At 43.7% G+C, this 18,460-nt stretch overlaps 1 protein-coding gene across 2 annotated transcripts in view; it reads right to left on the reverse strand.

Annotated features, from left to right (window-relative positions):
• Window positions 1-18,062, reverse strand: part of LOC110538991 (excitatory amino acid transporter 2) — a 27,070-nt gene extending 9,008 nt beyond the window's left edge. The window contains exons 1-6 of one of the 2 annotated variants that reach the window (XM_036938677.1): window positions 8,943-9,135; window positions 7,450-7,623; window positions 5,242-5,394; window positions 4,445-4,701; window positions 407-512; window positions 58-184 (exon numbers count right to left, since the gene is read on the reverse strand). In XM_036938677.1, the coding sequence (XP_036794572.1) occupies window positions 58-184; window positions 407-512; window positions 4,445-4,701; window positions 5,242-5,394; window positions 7,450-7,618 (812 nt within the window). In that variant the 5' untranslated portion in view covers window positions 7,619-7,623; window positions 8,943-9,135. Of the gene's footprint in view, window positions 1-57; window positions 185-406; window positions 513-4,444; window positions 4,702-5,241; window positions 5,395-7,449; window positions 7,624-8,942; window positions 9,136-17,951 lie in introns of those variants that run through there. The other variant, XM_036938676.1, reaches the window with a different exon arrangement.
• Window positions 18,063-18,460: the final 398 nt, after the last annotated feature.

Below are 18,460 nucleotides of genomic sequence, written 5' to 3' on the forward strand. Positions count from 1 at the left end.
CACAGACAGGGACACAGACAGGAAGACACAGACAGGATGACACAGAGAGACACGTACCACATGATCATGCCCACCATCTTCATGATGATCTCGTTGAGGATGTTGAAGAACTCTGACATGAGCTTCCCCTTCTCTCCCATCTTCCCCATGCACATTCCAAATGTGATGAAGAACCCAATTAAACCTTCAGAAAACATCATTACAACATTAAATCATCTGTTCATAAATAACCAATGTGCTCCCTCAACATGAATGATGAATACATGATGAATATAACTAAACCAATGAAACAAAAGGAAATAGACATAATAGTATTCCGTCCAATCAACAGAAAGAGAGTTGAACCGAACAGGACATTGTTGCCCCCTCAGTGAATAGAGAGGAAAGAACCATAGCATTCTCTCACCCAGAACATTCATGCCCCATTTGAACTCCAGTTTCTTCTTGCTGACTATGACAGGTTCTGTCTGGTTCGGGGGCATCACTGACACTTTCTTTGCCACTGTTTGAACCTGAAGAGAGAGAGAGTGAGAGGTGGGGTGAAGAGGGGGGTGGAGAATTGAGAGAGAGAGAGAGAGAGGTGGGGTGGAGAGGGGGTGGAGAATAGGGAGAAAGAGAGAGAGGTGGTGGAGAGGGGGTGGAGAATAGAGAGAAAGAGAGAGAGGTGGTGGAGAGGGGGTGGAGAATAGAGAGAAAGAGAGAGAGGTGGGTGGAGAGGGGGTGGAGAATATAGAGAGAGAGAGCGAGAGAGAGAGAGAGAGAGAGCAACCACCAGAAAGATGAGAGATATGTTTATGCAGACAGAGAAGAAGAGAGGGGGAGGGAGAGAGAGAGGGATAGAGAGGGAGAAGGAGAGAGAAGAGGAAATATGGAAAAGGGGGCTGGGGATCATCATGCAATTTCTTGGCTGATCTGCAAAAGCAATTACAATATCAATTAATCTCTGACGAAGACAAACACAGTGACAGCACATAACGAGACAAAGGATCCTTATAAGCCCAGGGCTGAACAGCACACACACACGCATGCACACACACTCACAAGCACACAAGCACACACACATACACACACACACACACACACACATACACACACACAGTCACACTAGGCAGATGCCTTACTGTAATAAATGAAGACAACCCAATGGCGCTGTAAAGAGATTAGCACCAACAGAAGGTCTGACCCTCACCCAGTCTAACACAGAGTATTTCTAATCATTCAGACACACACGCATGAAAGAGAGAGAGAGAGTGAGAGAGATAAGGAGAGAGAGAGAATGAGAGAGATAAGGAGAAAGAGAGAATGAGAGCGATAAGGAGAGAGAGAGAATAAGAGCGATAAGGAGAGAGAGATAATGAGAGCGATAAAGAGAGAGAGAGAGAATGAGAGCGATAAGGAGAGAGAGAGAGAATGAGAGTGATAAGGAGAGAGAATGAGAGCGATAAGGAGAGAGAGAGAATGAGAGCGATAAGGAGAGAGAGAGAATGAGAGCGATAAGGAGAGAGAGAGAATGAGAGCGATAAGGAGAGAGAGAGAATGAGAGCGATAAGGAGAGAGAGAGAATGAGAGCGATAAGGAGAGAGAGAGAATGAGAGCGATAAGGAGAGAGAGAGAATGAGAGTGATAAGGAGAGAGAGAATGAGAGCGATAAGGAGAGAGAGAGAATGAGAGTGATAAGGAGAGAGAGAGAATGAGAGCGATAAGGAGAGAGAGAGAGAATGAGAGCGATAAGGAGAGAGAGAGAGAATGAGAGGGATAAGGAGAGAGAAAGAAAAAACAGGATTTGGACAAAAGAAGGGAACTGCTGCGACATGATTGAGGCCTGGATTATCGCTTAAAAATGATCCGCCTGCTTGGATTAACAGCAATCATATCTGCCAGGCAGCGTTGCTTTGTAAATCACACAGTCTTGTCCTGCCCTATCCTGCCCTGTAGTCTCCTGTCCTCTCCTGTCCTCTCCTGTTCTGTCCTATGATCAGCCACCTAGGTACAGGATCATGTCCCCTTGATGCTAGGACAGTAGAGTCCCGGCTCATCTTCCAAAAACGTCTGAAACCCTACCTCTTCAAAGAGTATCTTAAATAAGACATCTCAGTCTCATTCCCTCCCTCCTCGCCCCTAAAAATAAAAAATTAAAACCTGCACTTGTCTTTTCCTACTAGCACTGACTTTGCTGATAACTTCTCCAGAGGAAAACTATTCTCACTACGACTACGATGTGTGGTTGTCTCACCTAGCTATCTTAAGAGAAATACATTAACTATAAGTCGCGCTGGCCTCTGATAAATTCGCGCTGGCCTCTGATAAATTCCTTTAATGTCAAATGAAAATGTCAACACAAGAACAGCTAATGGTCAATACAAGGGGAAAGATGTTCAGAGGGAGACATCAAATGTCCAATGTAACAACAAAAGCTTGGAATAAAGAGAGGGAATTAGGATCTGCACAGCTAACACCACTCACGTGTGGTTCTGCAAAGTCGTAATTTTCTGGGAAATGGAAGGATCATAATATGGGACTTTAAGGTTCTAGCTGCATTTCTGTCAAAATGTTCTCTATATAGTACTGTAAATACCCTTCTCTACTCTAAAGCAAAACTCTACTTCCGTGATGACATAAGCCATTCCTTTTTTATGAACTAGTCTGTGCATATACAGTCCCTTCGAAAGTATTTGCTCCCCTTAACTTCTTCCACATGTTGTTGTGTTACAGCTGGAATTTAAAATGGATTAAATAGAGATGTTTGGTCACTGGCCTTCAAACAATGCCCCATAATGTCAAAGTGGAATTATATTTGAGGAATTTTTACATATTAATTACAAATGAAGAGTTGAAATGTGTTGAGTCAATAAGTATTCAACACCTTTGTTATGGCAAGCCTAAATAAATTAAAAAGCACAAATTTGCTTAATAAGTCACACAATGGACTCAGATTCAACCACAAAGATCAGGTTTTCCTGTCACGCCCTGGTCTTAGTATTTTATGTTTTCTTTATTATTTTGGTTAGGCCAGGGTGTGACATGGGTTTATTATGTGGTGTGTTTTGTCTTGGGGTTTTTGTAGGTATTGGGATTGTGGTATAGTGGGGTTGTCTAGAATAGTCTATGGCTGTCTGGAGTGGTTCTCAATCAGAGGCAGGTGTTTATCGTTGTCTCTGATTGGGAACCATATTTAGGCAGCCATATTCTTTGAGTGTTACGTGGGTGATTGTTCCTGTCTCAGTGTTTGTTTGCACCAGATAAGGCTGTTTAGGTTTTCACGTTATGTTTATTGTTTGTATTGTTCGTGTTTATTATTTTTATTAAACATGAATCGAAATAAACACGCTGCATTTTGGTCCTCCTCTCCTTTGACGGAAGAAAACCGTAACATTTCCAATGCCTCGCAAAGAGGGGCGCCTATTTAAAACAGTTACAGAGTTTATGAGCTGTGATAGGAGAACACTGAGGATGGATCAACGACATTGTAGTTACACCACAATACTAACCTAATCAACAGAGTGAAAAGAAGAATGCCTGACAGAATACAAATGTTCCTAAATATGCATCTGTTTGCAGTAAGGCACTAAAGTAAAACTACAAAAACATGTGGCAATGAAATTACCTTTATGTCCTGGATACAAAGTTTTATGTTTGGGGAAAATCCAACAGAACACATCCCTGAGTATCACTCACTCAAATTTTTTTAAGCATGGCGGTGGCTGCATCATGTTATGGGTATGTTTGAGATCGGCAATGACTAAGGGAGTATTTTTTTAGGATAAAAAGAAACAGAATAGAGCTAAGCACAGTCAAAATCCTAGAGGAAAACCTGGTTCAGTCTGCTTTCCAACAGATAGCAGGGCAATAACTTCAAACACAAGGCCAAATAAACAGTGGAGTTGCTTACCAAGATGACGTTGAATGTTCCTGAGTGGCCTAGTTACAGTTTTGACAGAGCTTGAAGAATTTTGAAAAGAATGTGCAAATATTGTACAATCCAAAGCTCTTACAGACTTACCCAGAAAGACTCAGACCTGTAATCGCTGCCAAAGGTGACTCTAACATGTAATGGGGTTGAGTACTTTTCTAACCAAGATATATTACTGTTTTGTTTTTCACAAATATTTTACAAATGTTAGAATTGTTCTTCCAGTTTTACATTACAGAGTATTTAGTGTAGATCATTGACAAAAAAGACAATGAAATCCATTTTAATCCCACTTTTTAACACAACAAAATGTGGGGAAAGTAAAGGGGAGTAATACTTTCTGAATTCTCTGTAACAATCAATTGTGAATTGGACACAATTGCCCCATAAGCCACACATTCCCAATGCTGGTCATTAAAGTCAGGCTTTGATAGGGTCCAAATCTCACAATAACAACTGAACATCCATTGTTTGATGGGGTCAGGGTTTAGTTCTGCGTCTGGGTCCAGTTCTAGTTCTGGGTCTGGGTCCTACCTGTTGGAAGCAGGCCTGCACCAGGTTTTCAGGGAACAGGTTCCTGATGAGGTCCAGGAAGGCGTCCAGACTGCTGACCTCCTGGTTCTTGGGGGCCGTGTCCTGCTCCTGACTGCTCCTGAGTTTGGGGTTTCCCGGGTGGATCCCCAGGACCAGGATGACCCCCAGGATGGCAGCTATGACCGTAGTGGACATGTAGTAGACCATGGCCCTGGAGCCCATCCTCCCACTGGAACGAGCATCCAGACCAGCCAGACCTGGGAGGGAGAGAGACAGGCTGATGAGCAGGGCACCTTCCACCTGTGTGTGTGTGTGTGTTTAACTATATTCTTGTGGGAACCAGAAGTTCCAACAGGAATAGTAAACAAACACAAATTTGACCACCTGGGGACATTCTGTTAGTCCGCACGAGGTCAAATGGGGGTTTAGGGTTAAGTTTAGATGGGGGTTTCTAGGGGGTTTAGGGTTAAGGTTAGAATTAGTGCTACGGTTAGAATTACATTAAGGGTTTGGGGCTAGGGTTAGTTTAGGGTTAGAATTAGGAGTTAGGGTAAGGTTTAAGGTTAAGGTTTTTGGGTTAAGGTTAAGGTTAAGGTTAAGGTTAGGGTTATGGTTAAGGTTAGGGTCAGGATTAGGGTAAGGGTAAGAGTACAGGTTAGGGTAAGGGTTAGGTTTAGGGTTAGGGTTAGGGGTTAGGGAAAATAGGATTTTGAATGGGATGGAATTGTGTGTCCCCACAAGGTTAGCTGTATAAGACTGTTTGTGTGTGTGTGTGTGTGTGTATTACAACAGTGTACCTGTGATGAGGCTGGAGATGATGAGGGGCAAGATGAGCATCTTCAGCATCCTCATGAGGATGTCTCCAGGAAAGGACACCAGCATCAGGGTGTTGGGGTCTGTAATAGAAACATACCGCAGCAGCATCCCAAACAGCGACCCCGCTATTACACCTGTTACAGTTCACAGAGGAGAGGAGTAAGCACAACAGCCACGTAATGGTTTCCTCTGTCACCCTTACAGCTTCCGTGAGAGCGCAGAGAGAAGAGATTCCAGTGAAACGCTTCAGAAGAGCATTTCGAGAGGGTTTATAATCACAGCGCCTGACTCATTGGATTTCATTTCCATTCCAGGTGGATTTACAGTAAGTACACTCGTGCCAAAAATAAGTGATGTGTACAGTGCATTAGGAGAGTATTCAGACCCCTGGACCTTTTCCACACTTTGTTGCGTTACAGCCTTTTTCTAAAATGGATTAAAAAAATATTTAAATCCTCATTAATCTACACACAAAACCCCATAATGATAAAGCGAAAACGTTACTACAAGTATTCAGACCCTTTGCTATGAAACTCGAAATTGAGCTCAGGTCCATCCTGTTTCCATTGATCATCCTTGAGATGTTTCTACAACTTGATTGGAGTCCACTTGTGGTAAATTCAATTGATTGGACATGATTTGGAAAGGCACACATCTGTCTATATAAGGTCCCACAGCTGACAGTGCATATCAGAGCAAAAACCAAGCCATGAGGTCGAAGGAATTGTCCGTAGAGCTCCGAGACAGGACTGTGTCGAGGCACAGATCTGGGGAAGGGTACCAATTTTTTTTTGCAGCATTGAAGGTCCCCAAGACCACAGTGGCTTCCATCATTCTTAAATGGAAGACGTTTGGAACCACTAAGCTCTTCCTAGAGCTGGCCGCCCGGCCAAACTGAGCAATCTGGGGAGAAGGGCCTTGATCAGGGAGGTGACCAAGAACCCGATGGTCACTCTGACAGAGCTCCAGAGTTCCTCTGTGGAGATGGGAGAACCTTCCAGAAGGACAACCATCTCTGCAGCACTCCACCAATCAGGCCTTTATGGTAGATTGGCCAGACGGAAGCCACTCCTCAGTAAAAGGCACATGACAGACTGCTTGGAGTTTGCCAAAAGGCCTCTAAAGGACTCTCAGACCATAAGAAAAAAGATTCTCTGGTCTGATTAAACCAAGATTGAACCCTTTGGCCTGAATGCCAAGTGTCACGTCTGGAGGAAACCTGGCACCATCCCTACAGTGAAGCATGGTGGTGGCAGCATAATGCTGTGGGGATGTTTTTCAGCGTCAGGGACTGGGAGACTAGTCAGGATCGAGGGAAAGATGAACGGAGCAAAGTACAGAAAGATCCTTGATGAAAACCTGTTCCAGAGCGCTCAGGACCTCAGACTGGGGCGAAGGTTCACCTTCCAATAGGACAACAACCCTAAGCACACAGCCAAGCCACTAGTGGCTTTAGGACAAGTTTCTGAATGTCCTTGAGTGGCCCAGCAAGAGCCCGGACTTGAACCTGATCGAACATCTCTGTAGAGACCTGAAAAATAGCTGTGCAGCGACGCTTCCCATCCAACCTGACAGAACTTGAGAGGATCTGCAGAGAAGAATGGAAGAAACCTCCAAAATACAGGTGTGCAAAGCGTCATACCCAAGAAGACTCAAGGCTGTAATCGCTGCCAAAGGTGCCTCAACAAAGTACTGAGTAAAGTATCTGATACTTATGTAAATGTGATATTTCTATTTCTTTGTTTTTATACATTTGCAAAAATGTCTAAAAACGTGTTTTTCTTTTGTCATTATGGCGTTTTATGTGTAGATTGATGAGGGAATTGATGAGGCTGTAACTTAACAAAACGTGGGAAAAATGTAAGGGGTCTTTATACTTTCCGAATGCACTGTATGTACTAACTATATTCTTGATATGTAACTACGGTGAAGAAAACAAAGAGAGAATTGCCATGGGTGTAAAATGTGTGTGAGAAAGCTGTAAAAAAATAAGAGAAAGTTTGTTATTGTCGTGCGAAGAGGGGGATGGGCTAATAAAACATTGAATAAAATGTTTATGTATAAAAATTGTTAGCAAGCACAGGTAGTACAGAGAGCTGAAATGCAGCGTAACACTTTATAACCACTGAAGGCGATGAAATAATTGATTTCCTGACAGTTGACCACCATGAAGCGAGGTAGGCACCTACCCAGTATAGTGAGGACGAGCAGTGAGTTTCGGATGAGGAAGCCACAGTAGGTTCCCAAGAAACTATTGGGAAGTTTGGGTTCCAACAAATCCAACACTCCAGCTCCAACAATGGGTGCCTCATCATAATGGGCCTTGTTAGACTGGTGGACTGGCTGCTGATTCGTCATCCTGTCTGTGGTAGAGAGGGAGACAGTGAGAGAGGGAGGTGTGACAACACATCTGCCTGGTCAGAAAACAGCCCCATGCCTCTTCATCTGGTGTAAGCATCACACTGGCTCCCCTTAGCCTTTCTATTGGCTTGGGGAAACGTACACCATATTGTTGTCTTACACCTGGTTCCTTGAGATCTGAAAAGACAGAGGGGGAAGAGGCGAGGAGTTGTTTTCAGACCAGTTTAACACCATCACCATACCAAGGAAAGACCGAAACCGTTGGGTGCTGTTGACTAAGATGAGTAACATAGATCTGACAGATCAGTCAGTTTAAGGTCTGATAAATGTCATAACATTGAGAAGGAATGTACCCACAACCTGAATAATACAGGATATGGAGGTGGAGAAAGATGGATGGAAAACAGTTGGGAGAGATACGGAGAGAGACGGAGAGAGACAGAGAGAGACGGGGAGAGACGGAGAGAGACGGAGAGAGACGGGGAGAGACGGAGAGAGACGGGGAGAGACGGAGAGAGACGGAGAGAGACGGAGAGAGACGGAGGGAGACGGGGAGAGACGGAGAGAGACGGAGAGAGACGGAGAGAGACGGAGGGAGACGGGGAGAGACGGAGAGAGACGGAGAGAGACGGAGAGAGACGGGGAGAGACGTGGAGAGACGGGGAGAGACGGAGAGAAACGGGGAGAGACGGAGAGAGACGGAGGGAGACGGAGTAAGAAAGCACTCTGACAATCATCTGAGAGTCATGTCATAGGAATGATCAACGATAATCTGACAATGTGAGTGATAGTGCACAATTATATTCAAGTCAACCAGAGAATCACTGAAGTAACCCCCACATCACAACCTAAACCAACCCCCCCCCCACTTCTACCAGAGAAGGAACATCCAGCCTAACATCAGAGATCAGACTAGACAGGTTCAAACATAGTCAAAACAATAGGTGGACATGCAATCCAAATAAGACCTTTACATAAAAGCACCAATATTATGTAAGCAATGTAAATCTGATCAGGTTTGATACATTATAATAATATTCAACTAATAACTACTCAGTCTGCCTAGTCTGTCTGTTCCAGTGTTCCAATGCAGTGACCAGCAGCACCAGCTCCAACAGAGTGTAGAGAGGGATGATGAATCCCACTCCCACCAGAGATAAACACATCTGGAGAGCAACATGGCGGTGTGTGAAGTCAGCGTCAGGAACCTGAGTGGCACATTTACAAACAGACAGCCTCCACTGCACAATCGCACATGATTATAATTCATCAGCCATGCAGATGGCATTTCTGCATAAGGAAGAATAGAGAAAACACTCACCAAAATGCACGTAGACCAGTCTAGTCTAACCTCCTTCTATTTCCTCTCTCCTTCCTTCTTTACCTCCTCCACTCTCTATGGACCTCACCCTTTGACCTCACTTCTCTCCATCATGCTCTCTTTCCCTGCTCTGTTCATCAGCTTGTCTTCATCTGTCGTTTAAAGTCCAACAACAGTTGCTGCCCGGGCATAAAGAGGGATTGCCAGCAAATGCAACCAAAAAAATTGGGGGGAGGGGAATCTCTTGCCAAGTTTCGATAGCAGACCGATATAATCCCTTGTGAACTGTGCGGTGGGGGGAAGGGGAGGGGCGGAGGGGGCTCCCTGTTTCTGTTACTGTACCAATCCTCTTTGCAAAATTCATTTCATTCTTAACATTAAGAACAATGTTTACAAACATCCTGGAGACCATGTACTGTACTCCAATTACCCAGCAGTCCTACTGTTGGAGTGTGAGTCAGAAACTCCACCATGATCTGATGAACTGTAGAATCACTGTACTATCAGAAATGCACAGAGTAGACCAATGAACACACAGAGTGTTTATGTGCATCCCAAATAGCAATCTTTTCTCTATATAGTGTACAATTGACCCAGGCCCATAGGGCTCTGGCCAAAAGTAGTGCACTATAAAGGGAAAGGGTGCCAATACTTTGTTCAGTAGGATGGCAGTGCCAAGTCTACAGCCCAGGTCTACAGCTCTTAGGATGGGTATTAAGACCTTGGAGGAGGTCAGACAGAGGACCCGACCCCATAGAATGACATATACAGTAGGAATTTAATAAGATCTCTATGCCTGACCCACTGTCCTACCAAACGTCAGGATGCATCCTGCATCATGTAATGAGGATATATCCTGAAGATTGAACAGTGCATAAATTGCAGTGACATGCTCAATGACCTGTAGCCTGCTGTAGCCGTGTTGTAAATCCATTTTCTTCCCTAGACTAAGGGATCATTTTCCGTCTCTAGGAAATGTAGGAATGGCCTGAACAGTGGGATTGGGAGCTAGCCTCCAAGGCTCCAACAGACCGACACGGAAAATAGTCCACATGTAACCCTGGACCAGAGCTAGCCTCCAATAGACCAACAGCGAAGAAAGTCCACATGTAACCCTGGACCAGAGCTAGCCTCCAATAGACCAACAGTGAAGAAATGCCACATGTAACCCTGGACCAGAGCTAGCCTCCAATAGACCAACAGTGAAGAAAGTCCACATGTAACCCTGGACCAGAGCTAGCCTCCAATAGACCAACAGTGAAGAAAGTCCACATGTAACCCTGGACCAGAGCTAGCCTCCAATAGACCAACAGTGAAGAAAGTCCACATGTAACCCTGGACCAGAGCTAGCCTCCAATAGACCAACAGTGAAGAAAGTCCACATGTAACCCTGGACCAGAGCTAGCCTCCAATAGACCAACAGTGAAGAAAGTCCACATGTAACCCTGGACCAGAGCTAGCCTCCAATAGACCAACAGTGAAGAAAGTCCACATGTAACCCTGGACCAGAGCTAGCCTCCAATAGACCAACAGTGAAGAAAGTCCACATGTAACCCTGGACCAGAGCTAGCCTCCAATAGACCAACAGTGAAGAAAGTCCACATTTAACCCTGGACCAGAGCTAGCCTCCAATAGACCAACAGTGAAGAAAGTCCACATGTAGCCCTGGACCAGAGCTAGCCTCCAATAGACCAACAGTGAAGAAAGTCCACATGTAACCCTGGACCAGAGCTAGCCTCCAATAGACCAACAGTGAAGAAAGTCCACATGTAACCCTGGATCAGAGCTAGCCTCCAATAGACCAACAGGGAAGAAAGTCCACATGTAGCCCTGGACCAGAGCTAGCCTCCAATAGACCAACAGGGAAGAAAGTCCACATGTAGCCCTGGACCAGAGCTAGCCTCCAACAGACTGAAAGGTAAGATAGTCCACATGTAGCCCTGGACCAAAGCTAGCCTCCAACAGACTGAAAGGTAAGATAGACAAATCAAATCAAATCAAATCAAATTTTATTTGTCACATACACATGGTTAGCAGATGTTAATGCGAGTGTAGCGAAATGCTTGTGCTTCTAGTTCCGACAATGCAGTAATAACCAACAAGTAATCTAACTAACAATTCCAAAACTACTGTCTTGTGCAGTCCACATGTAGCCCTGGACCAGAGCTAGCCTCCAACAGACTGAAAGGTAAGATAGACCACATGTAGCCCTGGACCAGAGCTAGCCATAGGGACATGTCATATTCGTTTATGTTACATCATATCACAGATGAGTAATGTGCTTAGTTATATGTTCATCATAATCTCAGCACCCAGAACAGTATCTTGAATGCAGGCTTGCTAGCTATATGATTGTCAGTCTTTTACAAGATACTATATACATAAAAGCAGACAGTCAATGGGATTACACTGTTAAGTCAGAGCCCTTACGGTAAATCCAGGATTTGGTCAAACATGACAGAGATATTACAACCTTGGCAGGTAGGTTCAAAGGCCATGATCTCTCTGAGAGGAAAGCTAGTATTCCTCAGGAAAAGGCTTTAGGGAAGCACTCAGAACAGAAACATGTGTTAGAAATGAACATAAAGCACCAGGGATGAAGGAGGATACTTCAAAGACAGCAAGTCTCAACGGGAGGAGGAAGCTGTAATCCTTACTGGCAGGGGTGTTACTGGCAGTGGTGATTTTCTTTACGTGTCGTGCCATGTTGAGCTCTCCTGGATCAGCAAGAAGACCAGAGTGATACTAGTTCCATGCATCCAGATTCCAGAGATACTCACATCCCCTGAATGGTCATGCCAGTCAAGTCAGGACAGCTAATCTCTCTCTCTTCTCTCTCTCTTAGGAGGAGAGACTTACATCACCATAGTATGTAATCCAATATCGCTGAGCTATCAATGCACATATTAACATTGGATCTGAAAACAAACTAGCTATGTTATGATCTCTCTCACAATCCCTATCAGTATCACTATCAGCATCACGATCACTATCAATATGACTATCACTTTCACTATGACGATCAGTATCTATCACTGTCACTATGATGATCAGAATCTATCACTGTCACTGTCACTATGATGATCAGTATCTATCACTGTCACTATGACGACCAGTATCTATCACTGTCACTGTCACTATGATGATCAGTATCTATCACTGTCACTATGACTATGATGATCAGCATCAATCACTGTCACTGTCACTATGATGAGCAGTATCTATCACTGTCACTGTCACTATGATGATCAGCATCTATCACTGTCACTGTCACTATGATGATCAGTATCTATCACTGTCACTATGACGATCAGCATCTATCACTGTCACTATGATGATCAGTATCTATCACTGTCACTATGACGATCAGCATCTATCACTGTCACTGTCACTATGATGATCAGTATCTATCACTGTCACTGTCACTATGATGATCAGTATCTATCACTGTCACTGTCACTATGATGATCAGCATCTATCACTGTGACTGTCACTATTATGATCAGTATCTATCACTGTCACTGTCACTATGATGATCAGTATCTATCACTGTCACTGTCACTATGACGATCAGCATCTATCACTGTCACGGTCACTATGATGATCAGCATCTATCACTGTCACTATGACGATCAGCATCTATCACTGTCACTGTCACTATGACGATCAGCATCTATCACTGTCCCTATGACGATCAGCATCCATCACTGTCACTGTTACTATGACGATCAGCATCTATCACTGTCACTGTCACTATGATGATCAGCATCTATCACTGTCACTGTCACTATGATGATCAGTATCTATCACTGTGACTGTCACTATGATGATCAGTATCTTTCACTGTGACTGTCACTATTATGATCAGTATCTATCACTGTGACTGTGACTATGACGATCAGTATCTACAGTGTCTTCAGAAATCTACACACAATACCCCATAGTGACAAAGTGAAAAGAATGTTCTGAAATTTTTAAACAAATATTTAAAATTAAATACAGAAATATCTAGTTTACATAAGTATTCACACGCCTGGGTCAGTAATTTCTAGATGCAACCTTGGCAGCGATTAAAGCTGTGAGTCTTTTTTGGTAAGTCTCTAGATTATGCCACATTTGCCCATTGTTATTTCAAAATTATTTAAGCTCTGTCAAATTGGTAGTTGATCATTGCTAGGCAACCATTTTTAGGTCTTGCCATAGATTTTCAAGTAGATTTAAGTCAAAACTGTAACTCGGGCCACTCAGAAACATTAACTGTCTTCTTGGTAAGCAACTCCATTGTAGATTTGTCCTGCTGAAAGGTGAATTCATCTCCCAGTGTCTGGTGGAAAGCAGACTGAACCAGGTTTTCCTGTAGGATTTTGCCTGTGCTTAGCTCCATTCCATTTATTTTTATCATAAAAAACTCCCTAGTCCTTGTCGATCACAAGCATACCCATAACATGACGCAGTTTCTAAATATTTTTATTCTCTAAAGACATCCTTCTTTTCACTCTGTCAGTTAGGTTAATATTGTGGAGTAACTACAATGTTGTTGATCCATCCTCAGTTTTCTGCCATTACAGCCATTAAACTCTGTAATTGTTTTAAAGTCACCATTGGCCTCAAAGTGAAATCCCTGAGCGGTTTCCTTTTTCTCCGGCAGCTGAGTTAGGAAGGACACCTGTATCTTTGTAGTGACTGGGTGTATTGATACTAAGGAATGACTTCACCATGCTCAAAGGGTTATTCAATGTCTGTTTTTTTTACCCATCTAGCAATAGGTGCCCTTCTTTGTGAGGCATTGGAAAACCCTGGTCTTTGTGGTTGAATCTGAGTTTGAAATTCACTGCTTGACTGAGGGACTGTACAGATAATTGTATATATGCGGTACAGAGATGAGGTAGTCATTCAAAATCATGTTAAACACTATTATTGCACACAGAGTGAATCCATGCAACTTATTATGTTACTGGTTAAGCTAGTTTGTACTGCTGAACTTATTTAGGCTTGCCATAACAAAGGGGTTGAATACTTATTGACTCAAGACATTTCAGCTTTTAATTTTTAATTAAAATAATAATAATAAAAACATAATTCTACTTTGACATTGTGTGTAGGCCAGGGACACAAAATCTCAGTTTAATCATGTTTAAATTAAGTCTGTAACACAACAAAACGTGGACAAAGTCAAGGGGTGTGAATACTTTCCAAAGGCACTGTGTCAGTGGTGAATGAAGGATGGTCTTTAATGACAGTATATATATATATATATATATATATTATAAACTTTATTTAACTTGGCAAGTCAGTTAAGAACAAATTCTTATTTACAATGACAGCCTACCAGGGAACAGTGGGTTAACTGCCTTGTTCAGGTGCAGAAAGACACATTTTTACCTTTACACATTTTTACCAGCAACATTTCGGTTACTGGCCCAACGCTCAAACTACTAGGCCACCTGCCGCCTCAAAAGTATTAACCAATGACTGGGGTATTAATTGAACTCCACCATGCAGAGACCCACGCATGCTGTCATCCAATCAGTGACCCTCCCTGCCCCTGACCAATCAGTGATGTGGGTTTAAGAGACTGAACAGCTGTGTGATGGCGAGCCCACCGCTAAACCCCCACCCCTTGTCTACAGCCCTATTAACTAACAGGACACGGGAGTTTATATGCATTTACATTGAGCTCTGTGTATGTGTGTATGAGATTGTGTATGCATTTGTCTTTATCACGTGAGCATGTTGTGTGTGTGTGTGTGTGTGTGTGTGTGTGTGTGTGTGTGTGTGTGTGTGTGAGGAGGGGATTATTTCCATTTGTTGACTGTTTGGTGTGATTTTTGCAGGGAAAGAGATATAATCCCATATCCCCATCCCTTCTTCCAGAGAGAACAAGGGAGGGGGTCATGAAACTTTCAACTGGACACTACTACAACACTGCACTGATATGTATAGGTTAACAAGTCCATATAGAAACATAAAATCAATGTTTATTGGTCACATACACAGATTTGCAGATGTTATCGCAAGGATCAATACAGGATTAAGATTGAATCCTACGACACTGGCTCTGACACTCGTCGGATGTGGCAGGGCTTGAAAACTATTACGAACTAGAAAGGGAAACCCAGACGTGAGCTGCCCAGTGACGTGAGCCTACCAGACGAGCTAAATGCCTTTTATGCTCGACTGTGTGATAACGCTCTCGGTAGCCGATGTGAGCAAGACCTTTAACAGGTCAACATTCACAAAGCCGCGGGGCCAGATTGATTACCAGGACGTGTAAGTGTCTTCACTGGCAAGTGGCAAGTGTCTTCACTGACATCTTCAACCTCTCCCTGACTGAGTCTGTAATACCTATATTCAAGCAGACCACCATAGTCCCTGTGCCCAAGGAAGTGAAGGTAACCTGTCTAAATGATTACCGCCCATAGCACTCACGTCGGTAGCCATGAAGTGCTTTGAAAGGCTGGTCATGGCTCACATCAACAGCATCCTACCGGAGACTCACTCCAATTCGCATACCGCCCCAACAGATACAAAGATGACGCAATCTCAATCGCACTCCACACTGTCCTTTCCCACCTGGACAAAAGGAACACCTATGTGAGAATGCTGCTCATTGACTACAGCTCAGAGTTCAACACCATAGAGCCCATGAAGCTCATCACCAAGCTAAGGACCCTGAGACTAAACACCTCCCTCTGCAACTGGATCCTTGACTTCTTGACGGGCAGCTCCCAGGCGGTAAAGACTTCTTGACGGGCAGCTCCCAGGCGGTAAAGATAGGCAACAACACATCTTCAAAACTGGGGCCCCTCAGGGGTGTGTACTTAGTCCCCTCCTGTACTCCCTGTTCACCCATGACTGCGTGGCCAAAAACGACTCCAACACCATCATTAAGTTTGCTGACGACACAACAGTGTTAGGCCTGATCACCGACAATGATGAGACAGTCTATAGGGAGGAGGTCAGAGAACTGGCAGCGTGGTGCCAGGACAACAACCTCTCCATCAATGTGAGCAAAACAAAGGAGCTGATCATGGACTACAGGAAAAGGCGGGCCGAACAGGCCCCCATTAACATCAACGGGGCTGTAGTGGAGCAGGTCGAGAGTTTCAAGTTCCTTAGTGTCCACATCACCAACAATCTATCATGGTCCAATCACACCAAGACAGTTGTGAAAAGGGCACAACAAAACCTTTACCCCCTCAGGAGAATGAAAAGATTTAGCATGGGTCCCCAGATCCTCAAAAAGTTCTACAGCTGCACCATCGAGAGCATTCTGACTGGTTGCATCACTGCCTGGTATGGCAACTGCTCGGCATCTGATTGTAAAGCGCTACAGAGGGTAGTGCGTACGGCCCAGTACATCACTGGGACCAAGCTTCCTACAATCCAGGACCTACATAATTGGCGGTGTCAGAGGAAAGACCATAAAATTGTCAGAGACTCCAGTCACCCAAGTCATAGACTGTTTTCTCTGCTAACGCACGGCAAGCGATACTGGAGCTCCAAGTCTAGGACCAAAAGGCTCCTTAACAGCTTCTACCCCCAAGCCATAAGACTGCTGAACAATTAATCAAATGGCCACCGACTGACTCGGTACCGGTACCCCCGTATATAGCCTCGTTATTGTTATTGTGTTACTTTTTATTATTTTTTACTTTAGTTTATTTGGGAAATATTTTCTTAACTCTTCTTGAACTGCTCTGTTGGTTAAGGGCTTGTAAGTAAGCATTTCACGGTAAGGTCTACACTTGTTGTATTCGGCGCACATGACAAATAAAGTTTGCTTGTGTTTCTAGCTCCAACAGTGCAGTAATACCAAGCAATAACATTTTTACAAATACACACATACAATGAATACTGTGTGCAGCACACACACATGCGCATACAGGCATGCAGGCGGGCATCACACATAATCTCACCTCATAAATTTTAATTCTAGGTTCAAGGAGTTTACTCATACAGCATATGCACATAGGCCCACACACACGTGCTAAGGGCATAGTCAGACCATATAGAGAAAATGGATGTAGTGGATTTCCATAAACAATAGGGAGCTTGTGTATTTATCATTGACTGTGTGTGTGTGTGTGTGTGTGTGTGTGTGTGTGTGTGTGTGTGTGTGTGTGTGTGTGTGTGTGTGTGTGTGGCAGCCCCTCCATTCCTCTCTCTCGGACTGTAATCTGAGTGTATTAATCTGTTGTTTGAACTCCTTAAGCACAGACTGTCTATCACATCTGCTCTCTTCACCCTTCTAAAGCTCTGCTATTTATAAATCCTCCCTCATACTCTCTCTTTCCTCTTTCCTTTCGATCTGTCATTGGAATGCAATTCCTCCAGCAGAACCTAGTTGTATTCTTCCCAATCCTCCAGAACAGTTTATCCATCCTCTCTTTCTGCCAAAAATATCCTTTGAAAATTCTCAATTTTTTTTTCTCCAAACGCAAACTCTGTCTTGGTTTTCTCTTGTTCTCACTCTGACTCTAAACACAACTGTTTGAAACGCAACAGCTGGGAAAGCACTTCATTGGAATGTAGATAGTCACATAGTCAGCTAATTCTGAGGTTCCATAGCACTGTTAATATCAAACCACTACCACTGACTACACTCCAGTGAAAGAAAAATGATGGTACAGAACATTCCATGAAATAGAATGAAGATGAACGATGTACACACACACCTACACCTATATACACACATCACCACAGACAAACTGGTAGCAGTACCAGGATATAAAGACAGTCAATGTGCAGCACATTCTGACTGAGGGAAAAAGAGGGAAAGTGACATGAGCACCTGGACTCCAAATTCATAGCAATTCAGTGAATGAAAAATAGCACTGACAATGGTAGTACAACTACATTTCTGGTAAATCCCACATGGGTGGGGGAGGATTTGAGACGAACATGAAAGACATGTCCAGAACATCACTCAGAAGAGGAGAAAGATCAGAGGGAGGATAGGTTAAGGGATAGAAGGAACAAAGAGAAGGGAGGTAAAGTCAGTCCTACCTGCTGTGTGTCGTCTCCCATCCAACCAGAGCAAGGCACCGGGAGAGACACAATGAAGGGAGGAAAGGATGGAGCGGTAGAGAGAGAGAAAGAATAGGCAAAATCCCAGTCCTTGCGTCATCTGAGAAAATTGGCAGATTAATAAAACAGCTTGGATCTCTGAGTCCCCTCGCTTGCTCCTTACTCTCTCTCCCTCACTCTCTCTATTTCTAGTTCTCTTTCTCTTTATGATTGAGTTGTTCCTCAAGGTCAGCGTCTAGTGATAGACTACTAGCTCCATTGATCAGCTGTATTACAGCCACTAGCTTTCCCTTGTTTTGGTTCTTTTAAGTGCTCATCTGGAAAGAACTTTGGGCTGATAATACACAAATAAATGTTTATTGTCACTATAATCATTACCATAGAGAGAGAGAGCAGGCTGTGGAGGGAGGGAGACAAAGTGAGAGAGAGATTTAGAGAGAGAAATGAGCTAGCAGTAAGAGACAGTTGAAAGAGAGTGGAAGTGAGGT

Source organism: Oncorhynchus mykiss, chromosome 12, assembly GCF_013265735.2.
Source record: "Oncorhynchus mykiss isolate Arlee chromosome 12, USDA_OmykA_1.1, whole genome shotgun sequence".
Classification (NCBI taxonomy): Eukaryota; Metazoa; Chordata; class Actinopteri; order Salmoniformes; family Salmonidae; genus Oncorhynchus; species Oncorhynchus mykiss.